General features: G+C 39.4%; 10 protein-coding genes across 10 annotated transcripts, besides 1 other annotated feature; 3 read left to right on the plus strand and 7 right to left on the minus strand.

Moving 5' to 3' along the window:
• Positions 1-200: 200 nt before the first annotated feature.
• Positions 201-4139, plus strand: BEWA_054900 (reverse transcriptase domain containing protein; the record flags this gene model as incomplete). The annotated part of the gene is made up of 1 exon (XM_004832828.1): positions 201-4139. The coding sequence occupies one exon, from the start codon at positions 201-203 to the stop codon at positions 4137-4139; it is 3939 nt and encodes a 1312-aa protein (XP_004832885.1).
• Positions 4140-4344: 205 nt separating this feature from the next.
• On the minus strand, positions 4345-5823 carry BEWA_054910 (conserved hypothetical protein; the record flags this gene model as incomplete). Its single annotated transcript, XM_004832829.1, has 1 exon — positions 4345-5823. One exon carries the CDS (start codon positions 5821-5823, stop codon positions 4345-4347), a length of 1479 nt encoding a protein of 492 aa, XP_004832886.1.
• A 2225-nt stretch (positions 5824-8048) lies between these two features.
• Positions 8049-8855, minus strand: BEWA_054920 (hypothetical protein; the record flags this gene model as incomplete). The annotated part of the gene is made up of 1 exon (XM_004832830.1): positions 8049-8855. The coding sequence occupies one exon, from the start codon at positions 8853-8855 to the stop codon at positions 8049-8051; it is 807 nt and encodes a 268-aa protein (XP_004832887.1).
• Positions 8856-9736: 881 nt separating this feature from the next.
• Positions 9737-11815, minus strand: BEWA_054930 (hypothetical protein; the record flags this gene model as incomplete). Its single annotated transcript, XM_004832831.1, has 1 exon — positions 9737-11815. One exon carries the CDS (start codon positions 11813-11815, stop codon positions 9737-9739), a length of 2079 nt encoding a protein of 692 aa, XP_004832888.1.
• Positions 11816-12944: 1129 nt separating this feature from the next.
• BEWA_054940 (conserved hypothetical protein) lies at positions 12945-13248 on the plus strand (the record flags this gene model as incomplete). Its single annotated transcript, XM_004832832.1, has 2 exons — positions 12945-13091; positions 13192-13248. The coding sequence occupies 2 exons, from the start codon at positions 12945-12947 to the stop codon at positions 13246-13248; spliced, it is 204 nt and encodes a 67-aa protein (XP_004832889.1).
• Positions 13249-13471: 223 nt separating this feature from the next.
• Positions 13472-17626, plus strand: BEWA_054950 (hypothetical protein; the record flags this gene model as incomplete). Its single annotated transcript, XM_004832833.1, has 1 exon — positions 13472-17626. The coding sequence occupies one exon, from the start codon at positions 13472-13474 to the stop codon at positions 17624-17626; it is 4155 nt and encodes a 1384-aa protein (XP_004832890.1).
• Positions 17274-17471: a microsatellite.
• A 555-nt stretch (positions 17627-18181) lies between the features above and the next one.
• On the minus strand, positions 18182-18535 carry BEWA_054960 (hypothetical protein; the record flags this gene model as incomplete). The annotated part of the gene is made up of 1 exon (XM_004832834.1): positions 18182-18535. The coding sequence occupies one exon, from the start codon at positions 18533-18535 to the stop codon at positions 18182-18184; it is 354 nt and encodes a 117-aa protein (XP_004832891.1).
• Positions 18536-19708: 1173 nt separating this feature from the next.
• On the minus strand, positions 19709-20617 carry BEWA_054970 (zinc finger protein DHHC domain containing protein; the record flags this gene model as incomplete). The annotated part of the gene is made up of 1 exon (XM_004832835.1): positions 19709-20617. The coding sequence occupies one exon, from the start codon at positions 20615-20617 to the stop codon at positions 19709-19711; it is 909 nt and encodes a 302-aa protein (XP_004832892.1).
• Positions 20618-20801: 184 nt separating this feature from the next.
• On the minus strand, positions 20802-23696 carry BEWA_054980 (protein kinase domain containing protein; the record flags this gene model as incomplete). The annotated part of the gene is made up of 8 exons (XM_004832836.1): positions 20802-20876; positions 20914-20991; positions 21025-21164; positions 21198-21326; positions 21363-21501; positions 21534-21709; positions 21743-21907; positions 21941-23696. 8 exons carry the CDS (start codon positions 23694-23696, stop codon positions 20802-20804), a joined length of 2658 nt encoding a protein of 885 aa, XP_004832893.1.
• A 126-nt stretch (positions 23697-23822) lies between these two features.
• Positions 23823-25048, minus strand: BEWA_054990 (acid phosphatase protein, putative; the record flags this gene model as incomplete). The annotated part of the gene is made up of 2 exons (XM_004832837.1): positions 23823-24529; positions 24580-25048. The coding sequence occupies 2 exons, from the start codon at positions 25046-25048 to the stop codon at positions 23823-23825; spliced, it is 1176 nt and encodes a 391-aa protein (XP_004832894.1).
• Between the last annotated feature and the right edge of the window lie 787 nt (positions 25049-25835).

A 25835-nucleotide genomic window follows, 5' to 3' on the forward strand; every position in this document is an offset into this window, starting at 1 on the left:
AATGGTTAAATATATTCGAATAATTCAATTCTGACTCCAAATAAGGACTCGGAAGCCAAGAACGGCTAGAAGGCCGTCTAAAAACCACTGTATTCCATAATTCGCTAATTTAAACAATGAGTCCCGCAAAAAGGATACAAAAGGGCTCGCCATTCAGTCAAGGTAGCCTTCCGAGAAGGTCGCCGCGCCTAAATCAAAAGATGTGTGATGATGACACACAAATGCTAACCGCAATGAGTGAAAACTCAACTACAGAAGCAGAATCTGCTTCTAGTGAGGCGTTCTGGACGCCAATGGAGATAAGTGAAGAGGAAGATGATCAAATGGAAATCATCGACCTAACACCTCCAAACTATCAAGCTGATGAGGTCGAAATCCTGCTAACAGGAACTCCGCCAAGTCCAAGCGATAATTCAATTAGAGTATTAGAACCTAAAGAGGTTAATTCGCAATTACCAGAAGATTCTAGTCCGATAGAAGAACCAGGATCGTCTGATAGAACATCCTGCTTCACAGACGAAGAAGAATTCTGCAACAACGCAGCTCAAGATAGGTTAACTCGAGCCCCGGGTGAAATGCAATGTGGACCTGAATATAATCAAAACAACTACTTAAACAAACAGGTGGCGACTTGTACAACTACCCAGAATAGACAGGGGAACAAAAGACCTTCTAAACAGCAGCGGAAGGAAAACGAAAATAATAAAATCATAGCTCTAAAGGTACTGATAGATTGTACGGACGAACCAGAGAATATTTGGCCTGCATGTGTATTGTACAAGGTCCAACAAAGTCATGGTAAAGTCCCAAAGTTCGGATGGCAACACATCCACGAAGCCTATAAGGCAAGATTTTCTAAAGAAATAGACTTGGAAAAACTCCAAGATCTGGCTAGGAAAGGAATAAGAAATAACTTACACTTAAAACTACCCTCTGATGAAGAGCTCATGCTGAGAGCCAATGAACTTCCGGAGAACTCACTAAAGGAGTTACGTAGGAAAATAAACATCAAAGAGGATATAAACAGAAAGTTGGTCCTAATGGAACAATATGAAATCGAGGAGGCCGAAAGGACATACAAGATTTACTCACAGAGATTCCAGGAAACAACATTCCAGTATATTTTGGACGAGTTAGGATCCTACTTACTAGAAATCTCAAATCAACCAAGAGACTTCTCAGAAGCCACAAGAATATTGCAAGCAGTCCAACTGTCATATCACCACGTAACATACAAGGAATGGGAACCCTCCAATTGGAAGGAAAACATGGAATTTAAGATAGCAGGATTCAAGTACACTAAGGAACTGATTGACAGAGAAGAACTGTACGACTTGTCTAGAGAAGAACGTGGTCGGGCTATACAATACATGAAAAACAAAGGGAAGATTCTGGAAAACCCCCAACACCGACTCGAAGAAAAAGTAGCCTTAGACAATAATATACTCATATACCAAACAAAAATTGATAGGAGTGAAGAGAGGATACAATTCAACTTGGACAATAGCAACTTCGAGAAGAACACGAAAAAATTCTTCAGAAATCTATTGAACCAAGGACAATCTCGAGATCATCCGTCTCCAGTGGAAATGGAGATACACTGGTCCCCTGTGTGGGACGCCAGAACTATAAATCCAGAAAAGTTCGAAAGGTACCTATATCTCAACCCTACAGTTGTAAGGGAAGAGAAAGACTTCATCTCCGAAGAAGAATTTTATGAGATCATAAAAGGACTCCCAGACTGGAAAGCATGTGGAGTCGATGGAGTATACAACTTCTTCATTAAGAGAACAACACATTTGCACCCCTTCTTGTATAAACTAACAAAACAAGCATGCATGGAACCCCATAAGATACCTCAATGGTTTGGAAAGGGAATAACATACTTGATCAAGAAGAGCGACGAAACAACGCCAAGCAACTACCGTCCGATAACCTGCATGTCTAACTTGTACAAACTGGTAACAAAATGTGTCTACAGAGTGTTAATTGGAATTGTACAGGAGAGAAGATTGCTGTCGGAAGCGCAATTGGCCACGGTTAAAGGAGTCCAAGGGGCAAAGGAACAAGCACTGTTGAACATTGCAATTAACAGGGCGCACAAGAACAATCTGAAAACATCATGGCTCGATATTAGAAAGGCATTCGATTCGATAGACCATAAATATTTACATGCCGTACTAGATCACCTGAATATCCCAGATTGGATTACTAACTTTATAAAGCATATCACTAGTGGATGGACAATAGACGTTAGATGTGGGAAAGAACCTATAATGGTGAAAAAGGTAACGAGAGGAATCCTTCAAGGAGACTCGTTATCACCGCTACTATTCGTACTATGCATGGATCCCCTGAGTAAAATCCTACATTCAGTTTACCCAACGGTAAAAGGAAAGATTGGAGAAAAACAGGAACATGGCTTGAACCACCTACTATTCATGGATGATATTAAACTATTCGCTGAAACTGACGAAATCCTAAAGAAAATGACGGACGAAGTCAAAATGTTCTGCGAAGCCTCAGGATTGGAAATAAACAGAGAAAAGTCGGCTACAAACTCGCCTCTCTGTGAAGACACTGCAGTATTACTGGAAGGATCTGCAATGTACAAATACCTGGGTATAATGGAAGACAGATCAAGCATCCCATCGTTGGAGTCATGGGAAAAAATCCGAGCCGAAATTTTGGCAAGGGTTGAAAAATTAGCAAAAACCAAGCTGAACGGGAGAAACATGTTCAAGGCAATAAATATGTTTGCTTTGTCCCTCCTGAACTACTACACTGGATTGCTAAGACTTTTACCGGATGATTTTGAGGCATTAGACTTGGACATCCGCAAAATATTGGTCAAACATAGGATACATTACCTAAACGCATCCCCTGAAAGACTCTACCTTAAAAGAGACCAATGTGGACGGGGACTAGCATCAGCAACCTTTAGATCTGAAAAGATGTTGCTAACTTTTTGGGACACCTTGAGAAAAGGCAGTGAGACATCCACACGTCGAGCATTGATTATGCAAATCGAAAATGAAGACCTCACCCATATGTCACGCATAGAGGGATTTGTTAGACGCAAATACGAAAACGTCAACAATGGAGGACTACGTATCGGAGATGACAATATCAATGAGATGCAAAGGAGAAGTCTGTTCCACTCACTCTCACAAAAGAGATGTCACCCTATATTCTTTAAACAACTGAATGGAGACAACCTAATTGATAGGAAGGAATCTGCACTTTGGCTAACACATGGAAACATCTCAGCTCGAGACGAAGCAGCCTACTGCGCTCTCCAAGACAGAAACATCTTCATGGGAAACTATGACAAATGCAAACACTGCAAAGGAGCAACAGCTACTGTAGACCACCTGGCCACATGCTGTGAACGTAAACTAGCCTTTGATTACACCAGACGACACAACGAAGTTCTGAAATGTGTATCTCTCCACCTGTGCCGCATGTTCAATCTAATAAAAAGAAAGAAAATAAAAGGATATGTGATGCAGGAGACAGTTACTGACGGCACAAATGAACTTAGGATCGATACTGCTGTTAAGACGGACGCCAGGATAACGAACAATAGACCTGATATCCAACTCTACGACAGGAGAAATAAAAGGATATTTATAGTCGAAGTCGGAATCACGTGTCCAACTAAGGTTTCAGATACGGAATATTATAAACAAAGGAAATACGATGTCCTTGCAAAAGAACTAAGCTGCATCCATAATATGCCAGCATGCACCGTTCCAATAGTATACTCTTGGGATGGACTGGTCACAAAATACCACGCAAAGCACCTAGAGAAAATCGCGGTGCCCATAAAAATCAGAGCCTACATGCAGACTAGAGTACTACGTACCACCTTAGATTCGGTAACTCATGATCGAAGAAGAGGAGTTGAAGAAAGAGAACCAGAAGAAAAGCTGGAAGACATCTTCGAAAGGTTCCTCGGAAACCTCGACAAAGAGGAAAAACCTCTTGAAGAGGAAGAAGTGGAAAACGAACTCGAATTCTCTCGCGACCGAGTAATAAGGATCAGGAAGAAAATAAAACGTAGAAGAACCGCTGCTTCTAGAAGGTCTGAAGGCCCCCAAAACCTACGGAAAATCCGTAGGAGTCAAGAAGGGTAGGAACTAATAACGCACATATAATACAACCCCTACACCTAGGGCAGGCTAATTAGTACATTCAGGGACATTTTTAGGGATGTAAATCATGGAGTATAAACTAACCATAATACCAAAGTGCATGCACAGAAGTAAAACAAATTAAAACTGAAGAGTCGTGAAAATACTGCATTTATAGTGGCGTTAAATTGAAAAATGCTTGCCACAACTATATACCGTGAACTATCTTCATTACTGTAGGATTCTTCGCCTTTGGAGGTTGGCTACTATTATCAGTGTCATCAGTATACACAATATAGAGAAACTCTTGGTTCTTTATAAGATTAGACCTTATATCCGTACTGAAAGATTCCCCAATACATTTTACTCCACCCTTTATAGAGTTACCAATCCAATATCCTAAGGACTTCCAGAACCCATAGTGTTTGGTAGGCCAATTGTCTCTGTCATGCTCATATTTCTGGTATAGTTTTATATACCCAGTCCCAATGTATGAAAAAACATCCATGGTGAATTGAGCCATTAGTGCATTTAGAGCTGAGAGTTGTCCGTCCCCTTCTCCGTCTTTACACTCGCCTTGCATTCCAACACCGCTGGCAGAAACTCCCCTTAGCGTCTCCTCACAAAACTTAAAGCTCACAGTAATCAATGTAACCATCGCCATCTTGCCGTATATCCCCCTGGAGAGTCTACAACCTGGATAGTGCATTGCTATCAGGCATATAGAAATGATTGTAAAATATGGCAACGCAAAAATCCATGTTGCATGCCACCATGCAAAATTTTTACCATCCTTGGTAGCCCATTTTTGATCTGGACCAACACCTGCTTGACACAAACCTGCAATTGCAAGAGGAGATAATGTGCTCACGAATAAAACGACAAGATCAACCTTGTGACCAATCTGCGGACTCACGAATTGGTAAGGTGCAATGGCAGGATAAAAGGCATAAATACAACTCATTCCAACAATACACATGAAGAAATGAGATTTCACAGGTTCCATTCTTTTAGCTAAGCCCCCTTCAGTACATGTATCTTTTCCTGAAACCTGTTCACCATGATATGCCAAAGTCCACGTAGTTGCAGCTGTTCCGGCAATGGTGACTGCAATGATAATTTGCCATACAACAATCCAGTAGTCAATATTGGACCAGTGAAACGTTTTGGCCAGGTACAGGTAGGCTACATGGTATAGACAAACCATTATACCAGATAGGGGCATACCAAGACCAAAGTAGGCCACATCTGTAACCCCAACAGTGAGAGATATAGATTCATCTAGACCAAACCCTAGGGAAGCCATGACAAGTGTCCAGTAATAAAATGTCAAACAGCCTTGTTCACCTCCAGACGTATAAGCGATGAGAAGCAGGACATTTACAACAAAGAGAGACCAAATTGAAAGTATTGACAAAGTGCTCTCCTTAATCCACTTTTTGCCTATACCAAAAAGGACGTAAAAAGACATGATAAATAATCCGAAATCGCCAGCTGTCTCCATAGAGTTGTGAATGACATTTATAAATACGCCAATTTTCTCATATGGAACTCCAAACCTACTTACCGAAAAGCTTCCCGCGGTAACTGCAACACGTAGAGGCTGTAAAAGTGAGAACCCAGCCATGAACATGGCAAACTGCCGGAGGGAACTTGATCCTCCGGTCTTTTTTAGTTCAGTCGCCATTTATCTCTCCATTCGTGAATGTGTTAAATGAAAAGTATCCGAGGTGCTAGTAAGGCTTAACAAGCATGTTTGGGTCTGATGCATTCTCGTCCGGGCAATTAAGAATAAGTCACATGTTTTGCAAACAGATTAGCTCTGATATTTGGATATGGTACATAGTAACTCTTGGGATGTTACGAGTAATGAATGAAAACCTTGGTGGGATATAATCTCAAGTGTTGGTCAAATCTTTATAAAGAGGTGTGTCTATAGACGATTTACATCGTGACTGTCTTGTCTACTTGGTCTATGTTACAAGATATCAACTATTCATTGCTAAATTAGAATCTTTAAGGTTCATAGCACTGCTCTTCTTTCTAGCATACAACCGATACATGCTCTCCCCTTGGCCTACACGCATGAAAGGTAGGACATGGAGATTCTAGGAATATGGAGAAATGAGCTTTACTGGTCTGCAAAGCGCCTGTAACGCAGGTGTCTTTGTTCTTAGATCCTAATAGACGAATAAACTCCCTCAAATCCACATTAAAATCTGTCACTTAGATCTCATCAAAGCTCTTCTTCCTTCCATCTACTTTGTCCACCAGTACTGCATTAAAGAGAGCCGTAGAGACCCGTAAACAAGTTTATATACGTCCAATAGCGACCCTTGAAAATCTTCACCCATGTCTATGCGCCATTCTTCTCATGAAATCTCAAGATATACTCCACATTACCTTGTCTAAATGCCGCCAGACAGCACATATAGAGCCAACTGTGCGACTACTCTACAAGTCTACTCGTGTTAGACTACAATGGATAACTATTCCAGGATATCCAGGAAGAAATCAGAGATGGGGTGAAGAAGAATAAAATGAAATGCCCAGGGCGTATTCCTACATGGATTGTCTATCCTTGTAGACACTATGAATTTTTAAACTCTGTGGGTTTTGAATCTCTTCAGAATCTTCCAGTTTCACCTTTAATTACTAAGTAGACTGAATGGAAGGTTTTAGTCGTAGGTTCCATGCATAACACGAATAGTGTGATGTGACAGTTGGTCATTTGGTTCATTTTTGTGGCTTCTGAGGAGCCTAAAAGCGCTTTAAATGGAGATTCCTGTGCTACACAAGCATACAAAATGTACTGGAAGGTTGCCTTGTATCTCTCTTGGTAAATCTTCCATTCTTTCAGTTTATTTTTATTTCATATTGTTCCTCTATATCCTCAGACTCTCATAAATCCTCTCTAATATTACTTGCATGTTAGTCAGAGCCACTGGGTGTTCAGAGAGTTCATTGGCTCCTGCCAAAGGTTCTTGGAGTTTCTGTAGTTTAATATCCCTGGAAGTTTGTTTTACAGGAGTCATGGATGGGTTTGCATCCGTTCTTTGGGACTATACCTTTGCATAGTTGGACCTTCTACATCATTCTTCCCTCTCATTACTACAATGAGATCGGTTCTGCCTTCAACGATGATTCTGATTGCTACTCTTTGGAAGCTCATTTGTTTATTCGTATCACAGAAATTACAATCCAACCCATTTATAGTGTGCTTAAAGTGTCTGATTCGTTTTTCCCTTGTACCTTTCGCTATGTCTAGTCCTCTTGAATATAGACTGTTACTTTCACCCGTTAGAGATCTTTCCTCCTCCTTACTCTCTGCATTTCCCCCTAGTACATTCCTCTGCAGAAAAGAGTTGAAACAGAGCACCCCTATTAATTTCATTCTGTCCTGCTATATTCTCTTTCTCTCTGAATTCAAACAGAAAGATTAGTATAGTTACAGCCATGGGGAATTTGCAGCTATCTCTAACGGGTCTATGCTCGCTACCTTGGTGCACTTGTGCAGTTTTAGGTTGTGCAGTCTATGTTCTCTATATGAGTACAAGGTGAATTAAATGGTGTCTATTCCTGTCGGAGATGTGTCCTGGAATTTTACATTTGAAGAGCCACTTGACCGCTTTTAAATGGCATTAAAATAGTTGGCAGTAGTCCGTAAAGCATATTCAAAGTATAGCCTTTCATGTCGCAAAGTCTGATAAATAACGGACTTTAGGCCGGGGAAAGTAAATGTGCATATTGACGAAATGACGGGTAAATAATTAGCAAATATAGATAACCTGCATTAAGATTTTTATCATCTCGATGTTCCAGACATCAACTTTAGTGCATGTGGATAAACTGCGAAAATTAGGGAATCTGATTCCATCTCCACATTCATTTGCAAATCTCTCAGATTTATCTCTAAACCCTCTTCAGTTCAGCAAATGTTTCATTAAAAACAACTGCAGGGACCTTGTCCCACGTACGTCTTTTCTTTACGTAGTGTAACCTTTCCATGACATACCTTTTCATGATCCAAATTAATAGCATTGGAGGGGCGTTTTGTCTGGAATAAAACTGTGCTATGAATAATTTTTCATTCTTCTCGTCCTCTGCCTGCCATATTGTTTCGGTATCATCGACGACCTTCTGAATCTGGTAGTCTTCCCTGGAAAAGTATAATGATACGGATACTCCATACAAACTTTCCCTTACAATATGACAGTGCTGTAGTTCGGTAGAAATGTTCAGGGTCGTAGTATAATTCGGGTTCTTATTGTGCTTTAGTTTCGGTATCTTGTCTATATACCCCTTTGTGGACGACTTCCAGCCACCTCCTTTTCTCTTGAAATAAAGGTGATCTAACCCTAGAGGTGTTTCTTTTGCGATAATAACAACTAGATGGTTGGTACCCTTGGGAAATGTTATGCAGTATAGACATACTTCACCCTGCTCTGATGAGTTCCATACGGTTTCAAGATCGTTAATCACCCTTCCTACAACTCGTTCATTTACCGGAACATGTACTCTTACAGGCCCATATTCAGAGATTAAGTCGAGTACTTTACAAACATTGGGGCTGGGATCAGCAAGGTTTATTGTACGAAAACTGGACATGCGGTTTGTGTTTGAGCTAACCTCTTGAGGTCCATCACGCCTTTCTTCCGTATCTCCACAGGAGCATAACGTATGGAGGTTAGAGATCAAGAACAAGTAAAAGACTACCATTTTGTCTCTGGTATTTGCCGCACTCATCCATTTAGAGCCTTTGGATGGGGTGATATACAGGCTTTTATCATTGCTGCCACTTTGTAGGAAATGGTAGGGTAGAATGGGTGATGTTTTGAGCACGATTAGAGTCTAAGCATAAATATGAATGACTCTTGAGAGGTTCGTATTCTTCCAGGAAAGCATACAGAAGGAATTTTGCAGAGGCAGAAAGGGGGTGAATATCTGCTGAACTAGCACCATTACAAGGCGAATATGCAAACAAGAATGACTATTTTGAACCATTTTTAAATGTTGAACTATGAGTATCACACACCCTGAGCATTTACTGTGTAAATTGAGGAAATATCTCCATTTAATTCTGCATGCACACCCCATTGGAGGTTTGTGGTAGATTGTGTGATGGAATAATGGACCACAAAATACAGTCTGTTCAACATATACTACATATTAAAAGTACTCTCAAGACATATACCTTTATAATAAAACGAGTAATACTGTCTACAAAGAGTTAAGGTTAGAGACTCTAAATGAGCATCTAGAACCAAGTACAAGTCCGCACAAGTCTTAGCATTCCAGTATACCAACAAGAAAGTAGTCTAAAGGGGAGAGTCTCTACCACCTACCACAGGTAGGGAGAACATACTGCATTAAACATCAGTGTCCATAGGGGGTTCCATCCATAGGATGAACGAGTGATATTTAAATTATCATTACATTGTAAAATAGTTCCGCCATTATTAACTAGGCTAAGAGTAGGATCGGGAGACTCTTTGGCCTACGATCATTATCCTTCACCTTCCAAAGTATCCATCCATATAAACTCATCAGATCTGCCGAACCCAAGGGTCAGAGTGCTGTGTATAGGCCTTATAAAGTTTTCATGATATAAAAGTAGTTATAGTAGATGCTGTAAAAACGCCAACAAAGGCTCCAAGAATGTTCTCTGGACCCCAACCAGAAAGGCCTAAGCCTTCTTTAATTTGATCTTTAAGAGGTTCAGAGGCTTCATTATCTCTGTCTTTTCCATTATCTGAGGATACTGAACCCAAAGCAGCTGTAGATAGAGTGGAGAACACAGCATCATCATTTTGGTCCGTAGGATAATTATTATCTCCCTCAGTTTTGGTATCTTTAGATATAACATCGGTATGAGTTGATGCATGTTCAGAAATCTCATGTTTAACCTCATCAAGAGCTTCTGTAGAGACTTCCTCCTTTGCCTCATTTGGCCCTGGTTGTTCTGGATCTACTTCATCAGTGTCTCCTATATAATGTTCTACTTTAGTTTCACTTGTATGTTCATTATGGACATTTTGTTCAGACTTAGATGATCCTAGATCTGTAGAAGATGTCGACCTTTCGATCTCTGGTACAGGAGATGTTTCAGGAGCTTTAGGTTTTTTAGATGATCCATTTGCCATGGCCTGAAATTTCTTAAGAAACTCCTCCTCACTTATGCTTTTCCATGTTCCGTCAGAAAACTCAAATGAAGCATCATCCCTTTTACCATGTTTCCTCTTGCTTAAATAGAGGATGTTGTGTTCATATTTCGTGTAAAGCTCACATGATAAGCACCTCTCATCTGTACCTTCGGCCGCCTTCCACAGGGATATCTCACCATCCATTACTTCCTTGACAATGTAACCTGGTTTTGGGGAATATGAGCGAGTAGGAACTCCAAGGAAAATTACACTAAAGATTCTGCATTCATAAGTATCCTTTTCGTTCTTCAAGTCTATTATGGAGTCTCTCTTGTGTTCTGTAGTGACCTTGAGCGGATTTATCTTTGTACTTACATCACCCTTGAACTCCTTCCAATTATTTGAAGTACCCTTTATATAATCCTTTCGTAATACACCAGATGGAGTTATGAGAGTGACTAATACTAGTTCAGGTTTCTTATCCTTATTTAAGTAGACTTTAGCATATTCCAAGACTTCTCCACGTTTACCTGACCATATAGTCTTTGTATCGTTCAATATCTTAGTCACAACTAGACTATCTCGTGGAATTACTAGCCTAATGTGATTATCATCATGGTGATATTCAAAGAATTGGTATATTGAATAGTCAGGTTTTAATAATTTCAAAGTTGCTGATGCACCAGTCCGATTTAAAGGGAATTTTGGTTTACTAACTGTAGACATGGTGCTCACTATAAGCTCAGAAGAACCAAGGCTTTGAGATTCCTTTTCAGGTTTCAGATCTTCAGATTTAGCCTCATCAGTAGTAGTAACATCTTCCTCTATATGAGTCTTAGATTCTTCTACAGGTTTCTGAAGTGTCACTTCCTCCGATTGAGTTTCATTAGGTTCATTACTTACTGATTCCCGGGACTCTTCTGGCGCGGAGTTACTTGTTTTTTCAGTATCTTTGGGTGTGTCTTGTTCACTTACATTTTCTTCAGTTGGTGATTTCTCTACAGGATCACTTGTAGAAACTGTGGTATGCTCAACTACTTTCGGTTTGGCATCTACCGGAGTAGTCCCCGATGATTGTTGTTCATGATTACCTTCATCAAGTTTTTCCAGGGGTTTTACCGTATTTAGTAAATCATGAATGTCTGCCACTTTTTCTAGAGCTTCTTTAACAACCTTCCCCTGACTCTCCACAGAGGGTGGCTCGAACTTTGCACCTTTATCAAGATCTTCCAGTGCTTTTTTTAGAGCTTGTAATACAGCATCAGACCCGGATACTTTACCTAAGGTCTTTTGTGCAGTCTCAAAAGCCTTTCTAGCGTCTTCTACCTCCTTCCCTTTAGAACTTTGTATTTCTGTACAAGCTTTGGTATACTCTTCAAGTGCATTTTCAGCACCCTTTAGAGTCGATTGAGCATCTTCCAGAAGCTTTTGGGTCTTTGCAACTTCACCATCAAATCTGGCAATTATGTCATCTAAACTTTCACAACCACAGAGCCTTAAAACATAGGCTACACAAAGTATTACAAGAATCTTCATGTCTAACAAGATGAATAATAAAGTAGACAGACATTCTCAACTCTTCCTCGTGTGGTGTAACATGTGAATATTCATGAGAATATTTAGATAAACTGGAGGGGAATTGTCATTATTTTAACAAGAATAGGACTGTATAAATATTTTTATTATCTTGTCGTATTCTTGTCATTGTATGGTTGCTATTCCTTCCGCTCCAGCATGAGACAGATGAAGAATAGTTGCCATCATGAAGACAAATCATTCTTTAAGAAGCATTACGGTCATGAAAGAAAAAAGAGTGAGAGTCTATTAGAGTGATACCGTCGACAGCGGTACACGGACTCGCTGAAGCTAGGAAGAGTGAGACAGTACTTTGTAGACTTTGAAACATCGTAGGATTCCATAAAACTTTATATACTAAAGTATCATGATCAGATTGGAGTTTATTAAGATAAGTGTCACCAACAACATTAGAGAAGTTAATACTGGTAAGTGTTCCCCTCGGTTCCCTATTAAGTACAGAAAGCAGTTTACCTAGTCCACTGTCAGCATTTCCAGGTTCTATTTGTTTGGCATATGCTCGTATCCATCTTTTTAGGCATACCTGTACCAGAAAGAAGCTCATTTACCTGATATGTCGTTTGTTTCATGGAAAATCCGCGTCACTATGGAATGTACCTATCTATGGACTTTACAATCCTCTTACGTAACATTGCAGCTTTATAGATCGACAGCTATAAGATCTCGAGGAAGACATCTGCATGTAGAGGGGTTTCGCCACTAAATAGCATATATAGATCAAAGGATCGATGGAAAGTCTGAATAGAACATAATAAGCACAAAACAACTTGAGAAAAATGAGAATACATGCATCATTTACGGTACTGAGGCAACTGCATTTGCATCATGGATCATTGCGATTGTCAAGTTTGCAGTTTATTGACTGTAATAATCTTTGACTCTATGAAGATACTCTATATACTAGCTTGGGTACTGAGTAGTTGGTCTAATGGAGTACTACCGTGGATAAATAATAAACTTTCATTCACTATGAAGACGTCCTTGCACTTTATACCCGGAACTCATCCATTTACTGGATAATATAGAACCCAGTTTACCCTTATACACCTTGCAATCTACACATTCATTCATGTACGTTTTCCTCTTCACATTCATATTTAGCGACCCACCGACGATGGAGATTGTCAAGCAAATAAACGAGACAAAACACTTTATAATCGAACAAATAGACGAGGGAGTTGCACTCTGTAACGACGATGTTCACGGATTTTTAAAGGTTTGTTGAATGGATACGATTGTTAGAATGGGTATGCTGGGTGCATAAGTAGGGGAACATGGGCAAGAGTACCTTATAGGAAATTTATACTACATGGCAGGGTAGTATAAAGATGACGATAATAACCTGTATGAGGTGGATATACTGGTGGAATTAGTTACACATACTGCATACATCCCTTGGTATCCACAAAGCTGTACTCTGCACCCTCTCATACCAACTTGCGCTGTAGCCCGTTGTGTCCCACAGGATGGATGGGGTCTGCATGTGTTATTGGTATGTACACTTTTATAAATGCACTTCAAGGATAATAATAGCGTCACATATTAGGATGTCCTGTGAATAACACTGGGACCTTTCCCATAAAGACAGATTTTGATATGAAAAGATTTGTCCATTGCCTATTTTTTCTCTTTCCCCTATGCCACTGTGGAAGTGTTGGCCGGGAGTCACTGTCTACTTCCAACGATGTAAATGGACAGCCTGAAGGACCAGTCATAGTACGTGTGGAAGAAGACTTTACACCCTATCAGCGGACACCTGTGACTATGGATCTCACGAATCCGGACAGTAAACTCTTTGAGATTGAAGGCGAAATGCAGAGCGAATATCCTATATCCATAACTCCATGGCGTGAATATTATGTCACAAGAGTGATCTATAGCGGTGGCACTCTCTGGAGATCTCAAGATGACTGGGAATGCACACATGTATATGCATACTCTAGAGCTAATGATACGCTCTTAATGATGGGATTCAAGAGGGCCAGACGGAGGGAATATAGAGCGCTGCACAGAGACAAGGGTGGAGAATGGGAAGATCTCAGTACTGAGTTCAAAGACAAAAGTGACCAAGAAATCCAAAGTATGCTTGATAATGTCAGAGGGAATGTAAATGCATGTAATTCCTCACCTCCATCTCCAAGATTTTCTCCCATCAAACCACCTGTATCTTCTCATGGACCAGGGTTACCTGAACCAAAATATGACCAGGATGATACTAAATTCAGTTGGGATGATTTGATTAAGTATGCCAAAGAAATAGAAGATGAAGAAAAGGAAGAGAAGTTGGAAAATTTTAACATTCATACACATGAGGAATATGAAGATGAAGAAGTAGTGGAAGATCAAAATGATACTACCCTCATGAAAACTCCTATAAGTGTCAATGGAAAGCTTATTAATGTTAATGGTACTCGTGTTGCCGATTCTGGTATTTCCACAACTTTTAGACATAAAACCAGGAAAGACCCACCCCGTCTCATAATTGACATAGAGCAGGGTCTCACCGGGACATCACACACTAGAGAGTATGGAGATGATTCTGAGAAAGTCAGATTAGATAAGTACGAAAAGCCAGATTATTCTGGATTCTACATGTTTACACATGACTCACCAGATGGACGACCATTCAAGGTGAAGAAGTTAAATTACAAACACCAAGATATCACAAAATATTTCGAATTTGACAATGACAAAGAAATTGTTCACATTGCAGTATGGTATTGGAAACATAATGGAATGAAGAACCCTCTTCTTATAGAAGTATTGGATGAGGATGAAACTTACACCTATCACTACAATAATGGTAGTCTTGAATGGCAACAACTTTCTGAACATAAGAACAATAATTCTGAGCTAATTGGCGAACCACTCGAGCAAATACTGGATGACCTAAACTGTCGACTCAACGATGCGGTTACTATGGATATTACAGAGAAGGTGTCTACATCAGAGACCTCGTATTGTTGTGATGGCCATAATGGAAGCGAAAAAATATCTTTAGAGAAAAAAGATATTCTTATCGATGGTAAAATTTTTAAGGAATATTATAAGCATCAGATTAATGCTGGAGATAAACTTGCAAAGATCAAGTATTATCCAAAAAACGTTTCTGGAGATGATGAAAGAAGGGTAATAACTACTAGAGGACTTACTTTTCCTATAAATAGAGCAGTTAGTGTATATGTATTCTATTGTAACAACAAGCCTGTGATGATACATGTTGACTCCAATCAAAAAAAGTGGTATAAGAGGGAGAGTAAAAATAGTCACGACTGGAAGAATCTTGTTGGTGAACTTGATGGTAAAGATCCAGACAATATCAAAGGGTGTTCTGACTTGGAAAACATGAAAGGTGAACTAGAGAAACTTGACTGCAGAGGACTAAAGGGATGTATCCAGTATGGTAAACGTATGAATAGTTCTGTCGTAATATCCAGTACAGCTTCTAATCCAAAAGTAGTTATTCAGCTCTCACAAAAACCAGATGTTGACAATACTCCCACGTATTATTATGGAGATATCTTGAGAAATAAAAAGACTAAAGTTACAAGATCTATATACCCTCTTAATCCTTCTGCTGGACTGGCTCAGGACTTCTACAAGTATACTCATGAAAATACAAATATAGGTCAGAATTTAAAGCTTGAAAGGATAAATGATGATAATAATGAAAATGTAGGACTTACAGAGGATAACGTCTTATCAATTTCTGCCTATTACTGGAAGTATGAAAATGGTAGCGGTCCACCTAATAAGGCTCTTTTGGTGGAAGTGATAAGAAAGGATAGTCCCAAGTACATTTATTACGAGAAAAATAGTACCAAATATAAATGGGAACCTTACAATCCCGCAGGATCACACAATGGACTGATTCCTTACAAACTCCTCCATAAGCTCACCTTGCTCAATTGTGAGATCAACAATGTTGTTCAAATCGATGTTAGTAAGATTGCTGATTATTGTCATTATAATACTGACCCTAAACACGAAGATGGTTATACTAAAAAAATTAAGGTTACTGAGACCGGACAAGGTTATCTTGGAAACTACACTGCTTATGCTCACTCTCCATCTGGAGGCAAATCATTCGACATATCTAGATTTACTAACATAACTGATGAGATAAAACTTCAGGGCATAAATCCATCATTGCCAATTAGAAATGCTTCTAAAGTCACAGTATTTATGTGTGATAAAAATAGTCCTCACAACAAAACTCCTCTTCTTATCCATATAGAAGCTCCTAGTATTTCAAGGAAATGGTTTAAAGGAACTAATGGCGGTACAAATTTGGAACATACATACAAGTTGAATGTTAATAAATATGATGATTACCCTGTCATTGTTGACTTCCTAGATACTCTGGATAGTGATTGCAGACCACCCGAAGTTACCATAGATATTTATAAAAGAGGAACTTCTGATGGACCAGCGTTTCACTATGAACATACTTCTGATAACCATAAACAAATTTATGTTATTGGTACTACAGTTACTAATGTGCCAGGTTTTACAGAATTCATCCACAAGGTACAAAATAGAAAAGGTAGTTACTTCACCATTAATAAGTTCAAATACAGTGGAAATAATACTTCTGTAATTGTTAATGGAACCTCCATAAAGTATGTTACCAGTGTTTCAGTCTTCTACTGGTCTGCTCTAGAGTCTCCTGAAAGAAGGGATAAGAGAGGAAGACCCTTGCTTGTTAAAGTGATTACCAAATTTCTTGGTGGAAAGAAAGCCACAGAAACTTACTATGAAAATATTGGTGAAAATACTAATCTGAATTGGCAATTGGTTCCTGTAACTTCACAGGACCTCGCCCAGAAACTCCAACTTTTAAACTGTAGAGTCAATAATGCGGTGATCATAAATGTTGGTATTAAGGAGGATACTACTTATGATACCTGTAATGATACTGATAAACTGACCTTGGATCCTCATGGTGAAAGAACGCAAGTTAAGAAGGAGGATGAAGAATCTCTTAAAGGTTATGAAGTGTACATCCACAAACTCAAAGATGGTTTATCTGGACAGAAGTTTCACGTAGTAAAGTTCCTAGGAAGTTCTAAAGAAATTCTTACTGGACTGCCTAAAAATATTCTTGACGTAGAGGAAGTAAGAGTCTACTTCTGCTCTAAGGATAAGGTCAAAAGGCCTCTCCTAATATACTATCATATCTCTAATGGGGGATCACCTGAACACAAGTGGTATAAAAATGAGAATCCTGATGATAAAAATGGTAGTTGGAAAGTTGTAACAGGATTTATACAGAATACCTACAACCGCGGACCAATACTCACAGTACCCAATGGTCTTAATAGTAGCTGTAAAGATACTCCGGAAGCTACTGCTCAAACTTCTACTCCTCCTGCTTCTAAACCCACTGAAGTTCTTGCTACTCCTACTGCTGATACTACTACTACTGTTACTCAAACTGAAGCTTCTTCTGAAGCTAAATATTCTACTCTTCAATCTCCTACTGCTACTTCTCCTACTGATGATCAAACTGCTGCTACTACTTCTCCTACTGGTACTACTCAAGCTCCTTCTACTTCTACTGAAGCTCTTTCTACTACTGTTTCTTCTGCTGCTAATCGAGGCGGTGGTGGAACATCTTCTGGAAACTCTAATTGGAAAGTAATTTTCGGGGGCTCTGCTTCTGCCACTGTTGTATCTGGTTCTCTTACTGGATTTGGCTGGTGGATGTTTAAACGTTCTAAAGGAGAGCCTTGGGTTAGACAAATCTAGGAGTCTATGGATGGATACTTAGGGAGACTAGGGAATCTATACTGAGTAGTTGGTCTAATGGAAGAACTCTCAAAACATGTACCATTATAACAAGACGAGTAATACTGTATACCAAGAGTTAAGGTTAGAGACTCCCTAGTCCTGCCTACTGAGAAGAGAGGAGTCTAGAGGGGAGAGTCTCTACTACCTACCAAGGGTAGGAGAACATACTGCATTATATCCATAGGGGGTAAGGAGTCATGAGAGGCTATTAAGATGGAGTAGTAGAAGGATCGGGAGATTATTTAGGAGATGGTCATTTTATCAAGCTTGTTGAAGAAGTCACCCTCAGTAATATCCTTCCATTCAGTACCGTTTCTCTCAAAGTACTTCTTTCCTACTGTGGTAATTCCAGGAGTATATCTAGGAGATATTTACATCCTATTATGCGTGGAAATAAGTCTAAGAAGTGGTATCTTGCTCTACAAACCGTGCCCATAGTTCCAGTAAAACTTCCTAAGATTTTCTTTAAAAGGTTTCTTTGAGTTCGAATAGAAAATGCTGAGTCTTTAAGAGTTAGAAGTTGACCACTTTTAGTTTCACCAGCAGAACCAATAGCAGTTTGAGGAACCATAAGGGCAGAAAGACCATGAGCAGACAGCAGAAGCAGGGGAAGCAGTAGGGGAGAGATGAGGAGAGGGAGGGAAAGGGTAACCAGGAGAAGAGAGCCAGAGAGAATAGTATGAACTCCAATATAAACAGAACTAGTAGAGATATGCTCAGAATAACTAAGAGCTTGTTCTTTAGATCCAGCTGTTTTAGGTTCTTTAACTTTACCAACAGGTCTTTAGGGTCCTCTAGCATTACCACAAACATCACACTCAGTAGAAGATCCAGCAGTAGATTCTTAAGCTTTACTAGAGCCTTCATCCTCTAGTTCTTAATCAAGTTTAGTAGAAGAGGAACCAAGAAAGTAGGATTATGAGATTCCTTAGAAGAGTCTTCCTCAGATTCTCTCTCCTCTACTACTTGTCATCCCTCTATCATACTCAATCATCCTTCCATAGTCTCATTCATAGTAGTACTCCATCATGTCTCAACTGGTGTGAACAAAATGGTCTGTATGGATGAATGATGATAACTATGTAAAGAAGAGACAAGAGACAATGTGCAATAGGCGTGACAAAAGACTATAGGTCTACAACAAACAATGGGCACAGATACAAATTTGTATTCTGACCCAAAATACAATAGACTACAAAGAGTACTTATTATACTCACTGAATTGCTCTATGTATAGAGTGATGTGATATATTTCAACACTGACAAAGAGGAAAGAACAATGACTTGATAAAGTCGATACAAACAAGAGACAGAGAATAAATTGTGATGTCTTGTAGGAATGGTGGATGGGGTGATATGACGCATGTCTGTCAGGTACGGGGTACGGAAATATGCGCGAATATAGGGTCTAAACGGTCGGAAAGCGGGAAAATGGTCACATACACTGTAAATAAACCCAGATGTCAGCTGATCTCAATGAGACGAGTCTGGAATAGTACTCATTTACCCTTTATACGCCCATGGGGGCTCGCTTCGGCGTTTTGTCGAATTTAAAAACAAACAGAAAATACAACCCATGAACGTTGAAAAACAAATGTCTATGATAAATTTAAGTAAAATGATTACATTATCAATGAGGATATACCCACATACCGAAAAAATTTCGAGATTTAGTGTCAATTCGGCGATTCCATACAACGTCTATGTATTCTAGAAAAAATCTATGCATTATATTTCTAAATAAAGCATTCAACCCTGAAAGATGTAAGAACTAGCGATCGTGACCGCAAGAACCCTGTCTATGTTCGTCACCACAGCGGAAACGGGAGATGGGCAGGGTATCTCCCTACGCTAGTCAAGCATAGATAAAATCGTCTAAAATTATGAGCAATTCCAACTGGAATCAGTCTGGTAATGGTTGTGTATTAATACTAGGGGATGCCTCCTCCATCCGAGGTAGCCCTAGCCGAGAGTACGACTATACGCTAAACCTGGTTATCACCTCCTTGTTTCTTCATCTCCCGTTTCCGCTGAAGCTTCCTAAAGAATAGTATAGGAGTCGACGTGAACAAACTTCTTGTCGATAATTATGCGATCGACGCACCAAGTCCAGCAGCTGCTTTTATCCTGGTCATTTACTAGGTCCCTGCATCTCATAGTGTAATATTCAAAGGTAGTGAGTCCCTTGTAGAGCAGGTAGCAGTGGAGACCTAGGAGTTGCCAAAGGAAGAGAGCGGAGATGACGCTGAGGATGAGAAATGTATAGTTTAGGAAAAAGAAAAGGCCAGAATTGCAACCTCCATAGAAAACGATCCACGATTTTTGTGGCTCTCCGCTCCAATGTCCCTGGATTATCACAACGAGTGACGTGACGCTGATAAAGGTAGTGAAGACAGTAGAGAGAAGAATAAGTGCAAAGAAGAGACTGTAGTTGCTCCTTCCTATACAATTGTTGACCCAAACGCAGTGATGGTCGAAGCGAATAACACATTTGTTACAAATATTACAGTGTTTACTCGTAGAATCGACCATTTTGCAAACGTCACAATGAGACTTTTTTGGTACGACCCGTTCTGGGTCTTTCTTGGTTCTCATTTGTCCATCTCCATCATTGACTTCCGTTCGTTCAGTCAAGTTTGAACCTGTCTCTTTGTCTCCATAGAGAACTGCGCGCGCATTTGGATCTGCGGGATCAGAGCAACACACAGCCACAAAGAGACCTGCGATAGCCAAAAAGACGACTGTGAGTGAAATTGGAATGAAATGAGCATATCCAAAATTCGGCAGAAATATAATCCACGATAACGTTATTAATAAAATTCCAAGAATGTATGATACCACCTGGTAAAACTGTATAGGCAGTGAAAATCCATTTTTACGGTGATAGGTTGCTGTAGATTTGTCATGTACAATGTCTCTGAGTACACAACACGGAGTTGTGTCGTCCATTTCTTTAGTGAAGCATATTACTTGAATCCAAAGGGTCACTAATGTATAATTATGCCACCTGAGCACGTGCTACGAGTAGATTCCATTGAATCATCTACTTTTTAAAATTAAAGAGATTGTTATTTATAAAATGTATCATAGAAAGCAGGGCACTATAAAGGCCAATAATTATGGGCGGTTAGCCTTAAAACTCGTTTTCCCATCCGTCGTCTTCGTCCGGCAGATCACTTTGGTCGGAAATCTCGGGCTGTTCGTTATCCTACATACACATTGCACTCTTAGCTGTATCAACTTACTTCTTCATTATACACTTCACCTTGAGGAATCAATGGAGGGACAATGGCTCTTCCGGCAAGCTTATCCCAATCAAAACCCTAGAGAAAATGCTGAAATGGATAAAAACAAACCTTAAAATACACATGATCCTTTATATCCTTGAATCCATTCACCGAAGCTCCAATACGTATCTCTGGCACTCGACACAAAAAACTCTTTATCAAACTCATAGCCTCTTGATCTTTGACATAATCTGGGAATGTGAGTTCTCCTGCACAACGTTACATTAGATATCAAATCAAACCAGTCAGAATATCCCTAAATATCTCAATTTGATCCTGAGCATCACTGCCAAAGGGCAGTGGTCCACAAATAAATTCATAGAGGCAGACTCCAAACGACCAAATATCGGCCAAACAACTATATCCTTTACCTACATGTTTATTTAAATGAAGAGAATAGAGATTACCTAGAATAATTTCTGGAGCCATGTAATGTGGCGTTCCAATGAGTGTATATGATCTTCCATTGATCTTTTTGGCACAACCAAAATCTATTAGTTTAATATATCCTTGGTGATCCAAAAGGATATTTTCGGGTTTCAAATCCTACAGTCGTAATAAATAAACATCATTCATACCCGGTATGCGATTTGTCTTTCATGGAGGTATTCAAACGCCAAAATTATTGACGCTAAATAAAATTGCGCCTGCGGTCTTGATAGTAACCCCAATTTACGTATTGCATCGTACAATTCACCGCCAGTGATTAGTTCCGTCAAGAAGTAAATGTTTTCAGAATCTTTGAACGTTTTTACTATACAAGTTATATTATAAGAAAAGTTCAAACCTAGTTGGATAATAAAGGGATGATCATTTTGGGCCATAATTTCCCTTTCCAGCTTTATGTGTTTTTGCTGCTTTTGAGCTCTTATACACCGCCTACTTACGCATTTGAGTGCAAAGCGTATACCAGTGGGTCGGTGATTGACCATTCTTACAATTCCAAATGTTCCTAAGAGGATATTATAGTGATGATAAAACATACCATTTCCTATGTTCTTAATCACGTCCAAGTCTTCAAAAAGCACATTCGTGTCTTGTATCCGAATTCTGCTTTCCAAATGAGTCAACATGGGAGGTTCTACAATTTGAAGAAATACAGATTTCTCTACAACCCATAGGTCAACGTCTGTAATGGTACATGAAACACTGGCACTTCTTGGTTCATCGTATAGTAATGCACGTTCGCCAAAATAGTCGTGTTTTCCCAATGTGCGTATATGAACACCATTTTTGGTAATTTCAACTTCCCCTCTATTTATAATATAAAAAGCATCGCCATATTCTCCTTCCTTAATAATATCTTCGTCTTTACTATACCGCACAGTTTTGAAAGCCTTTATAAGTGTATCACGTTGTTTATTGGACAAGTATCTGAAAATATACATCTTGTTGATTACTGCCATTTTGTTATTATAGTCCAGTTTTTCATCAATATAACCGGTTCCGATTATCATATCTAGTGCATGCTTCGTCAGCAATGCAATCTTACAACCTATAAGAATCTTTCCACGCGTAATACATTTAACGGTGTGCGCAAACTGTAAGTCAGGTGATAGAATATATTCTTCTCCAAATGAATCCCCCCTTTCCATTATTCCCATCTCAGTATTTTCGTAGAGTAGTTGAACATAACCTTCAAGAACTATAAAGAACCTAATACCCTTTATTTTTTCTTCCTTGTGTAGAATAATATCTCCTGGTTGAAAGTCTCGTATACTCGCAGATTCTATGAGTTCTGTAAGCTGTTCAGCTGTAAATTGCCGGAGCAGGCTCGAATTTTGCAAATACTCCATCATTATATTACGTGATAATACATTGTTTAGGTTTCCTAAGACCTTTGTTAGGATTTCCCTTCCAAGCGAAACACAAAGGGTTTCTTCAGTTGCTTCCACGGTAGCACTTCTTGGTTCATCGTATAGTAATGCACGTTCGCCAAAATAGTGCCCCTTATTTAGAGTTCTAACCTTTTCACCATCTATAAATACATCTGCCTTTCCTTGTTTTATAATGTACAAAATATCTCCATATTCTCCTTGAGTTACAATTTTATCTCCAGGTTGAAACTTTGAATCCACGAGGGCACTTGTTATAATATTCTTCTGAGATTCAGAAAGTATCCCAAAGATGTTAACACCGTCTAGAAACGCTCTGTTTTCGGTATAGTTCCGTGTTGATAGATGCATCAAGGTTTCGCGAAAGACTACTCTCGTGACTCCCCAAAGTCCTCCTAGAGTATCTTTAGAGCTCTTTACATCCACATCCTTAACCCTTATTGTCGCACTTCTAGGACAGTCATAGATGAGTGCAATTTCCCCAAACGATTTACCTCGTCCTAAAACTTTAACTGGCTTGTCATTCACAAAGACTTCAAAGTTACCCTCACTTATAACGAAGAAATATGAGCCATGTGTGCCTTGTTTAGTGATTGTAGACCCGATTGGGAATACAAAATAGGACATTGCGTCGACAAAGGCTTCAATTTCATATTCGTTCAGTGAGTTACATACAATGTTGTTACTGAGCACTTCCCGTAGAAACACCTTATCTTCTTCAGTCTTTTCCCGTTTAACTAGGTGTTTTATAATAGTTACATCCTCCTCTCCTTCGTCATTTCGCCTATGTTTGTAGGTAAACGTCCGCTGCCTCCTGAGAGGGGCTTGCGTTTGGTTTATTGACGTGTTTCTGGTAATAGAAACACGTGTGGAGGACTCAAACTTTTCGCTTAACTCCTCTACCATTATTTAAACTTTATTTACACTCACCGCACAAATACACACCCAGGTACTGTCTAAGAAAGTACACATATCACCATATAGAAACAACTATAAATTTGTAAAATTATACCAACACCTCTGCAGAGTTTTTTAATTAACGGACTTGCCTAGAGTTGTACTGGTAGCCAAAACAACATGAACCAGTGCAATTATGATACCAATAGTACCAACAATCCTAGTGAATGTGTCCTTATGTGTAACGTTTCCAAAGAAACCAACTGGATGGAGAATAACATCTGGTAATTTTGATATCTGTTGAATCTCATTTCCAAATTGTCTCTGCTTCCTCTCCTTTGGAGCTCTAGTGTGAGAGAAGATAACTTGACCAGTTTCTCCATCTATAAACTTTGTGGTAAAACCATCAGCGTCAAGCTCATGGAGGCAGAAACCTGGAGCATCGCTAAAGAACTTGGAATAAGATGACTTTAGGAGAGCCTTCCTTCCCTTGGCACCTCCAGAACCACAGACAATAAGCGATATGTCTTGATAATCTATAAACTCCATATCATGATCATGTCCAGCAATATAGGCATCGACTTGAGCCTCCTTGAGGAGGGGAAGTAAGTGGTAGGCCAAGTTTGAGTCTCCCTTTGAAGCACCTGAAGATATTATAGGCTTGTCACCGACAACAATAATGTAGTCTACAATTTTGGGTGCAATTTCTAAGGTGGTCTTCAATTCGTTCCAGGCCGAATCCGTGACATCCTTAAAGGGAAATGCATGAGACAAGATCCAGGTATCTATGAATATAAAGCCAACACTCATGTCCTTGTGACCACTCTTTAACAAGGATACGCCTAAAAGTTGCATGTAAACGAATGGTACGGCATATAGACATAAAACGTACTTGCGTTTGTAGCAAAGTGTGTAAAATAGTGATACCACCAATTCGGCATAATAAGCCTAGGAAGCCCATTTGTCTTCTTTCCTTCCTCATTTACAGTAATGGTTTGCCCATTAAGGTATATTTGTTGCGACCTGTTAATCTGAGAGTTGTAATCACCTTGCCAATCTCCAGAACCTAGTACAGTAAACATGGGTATGTCCATAATTCCAGAATCATCGTTATAGATATTTTCAAACTGTGAGATCCACTTATCGTCGGAGATGCCAGAAACACCATATTCAAAGTTAGAGCCTGGTGATACGAGAAATGTAACGCGTTCATTTTGTACAATTTCCTTGAGTTTTCCAGCTACTTTAGCTTGTGTTTTTGTTCCAGTTCCCCAATCCCCTATGGACGCAAATCGCAGTTTTGCGCTCACAAAACTGCAATACAGCAGAAATAGGGAAAATGCCGCACACATCTTGATCATTTTCGATATATTTCACCCTTTATAGATTATAATACATGAGATGCACAAATGACCGAAGAACTGTGCAAAAGAATTGAATAACTCCGAAATTTGTGATGTCTAACCCATCGGTGTGCACCATAAGGCCACATCTGTATCTGCTATATCGGACTAAAATCCAAATTTACTAGACACTTTATAGACCAAAGCGTTAAAAATGCTAAATACGATGTGCTGGTTAAATGTGTGCAGATCTACAGCGCTGGGTGACTATATGGGCAATCGGTGAGATCAACTTGGATTTTAACGCTATAAACCAGGACTTGGAGCTCGCTCTCGTGATATAAACTGTACATAAGTCATGAGTATAGACACAGAGTGGAAAATACCACTCATGGGAATACATATGAACGACTAGACTAGTACTGAAACCTAGAGGTATACGGTAAAATTACAATGCATTTACGTTTTACCCCTCAAGAACTGATGAGAGGAACAAAATTAGAGACATTAAAACTGCTCCAGATACAAAAAATATCCACAAAATGATACGTGAACGTGCCTTTTGGCCGGTATTTGCGGTAAATAGCTCGAATGCTAAGTATATGAAAAAGCCCACAGCCAAAAGAGAGAATACAACGAAACAAGTATTTTCCTGACTTGGAATAGCATAGTGACCAACTAAGATCCCAATTGGAACGCAAAGCGCGAATACTATAATACAAAGGTTTTCACAAATCTCCGATTTCATCAAGTTTGTGATGGTACTTGTGAGCAGCAGACACTCCGCCCATTTGTGAGCTAAGAT

This window comes from Theileria equi (genome assembly GCF_000342415.1).
Source record: "Theileria equi strain WA chromosome 4 map unlocalized gcontig_1105316255039, whole genome shotgun sequence".
Taxonomy (NCBI): Eukaryota; Apicomplexa; class Aconoidasida; order Piroplasmida; family Theileriidae; genus Theileria; species Theileria equi.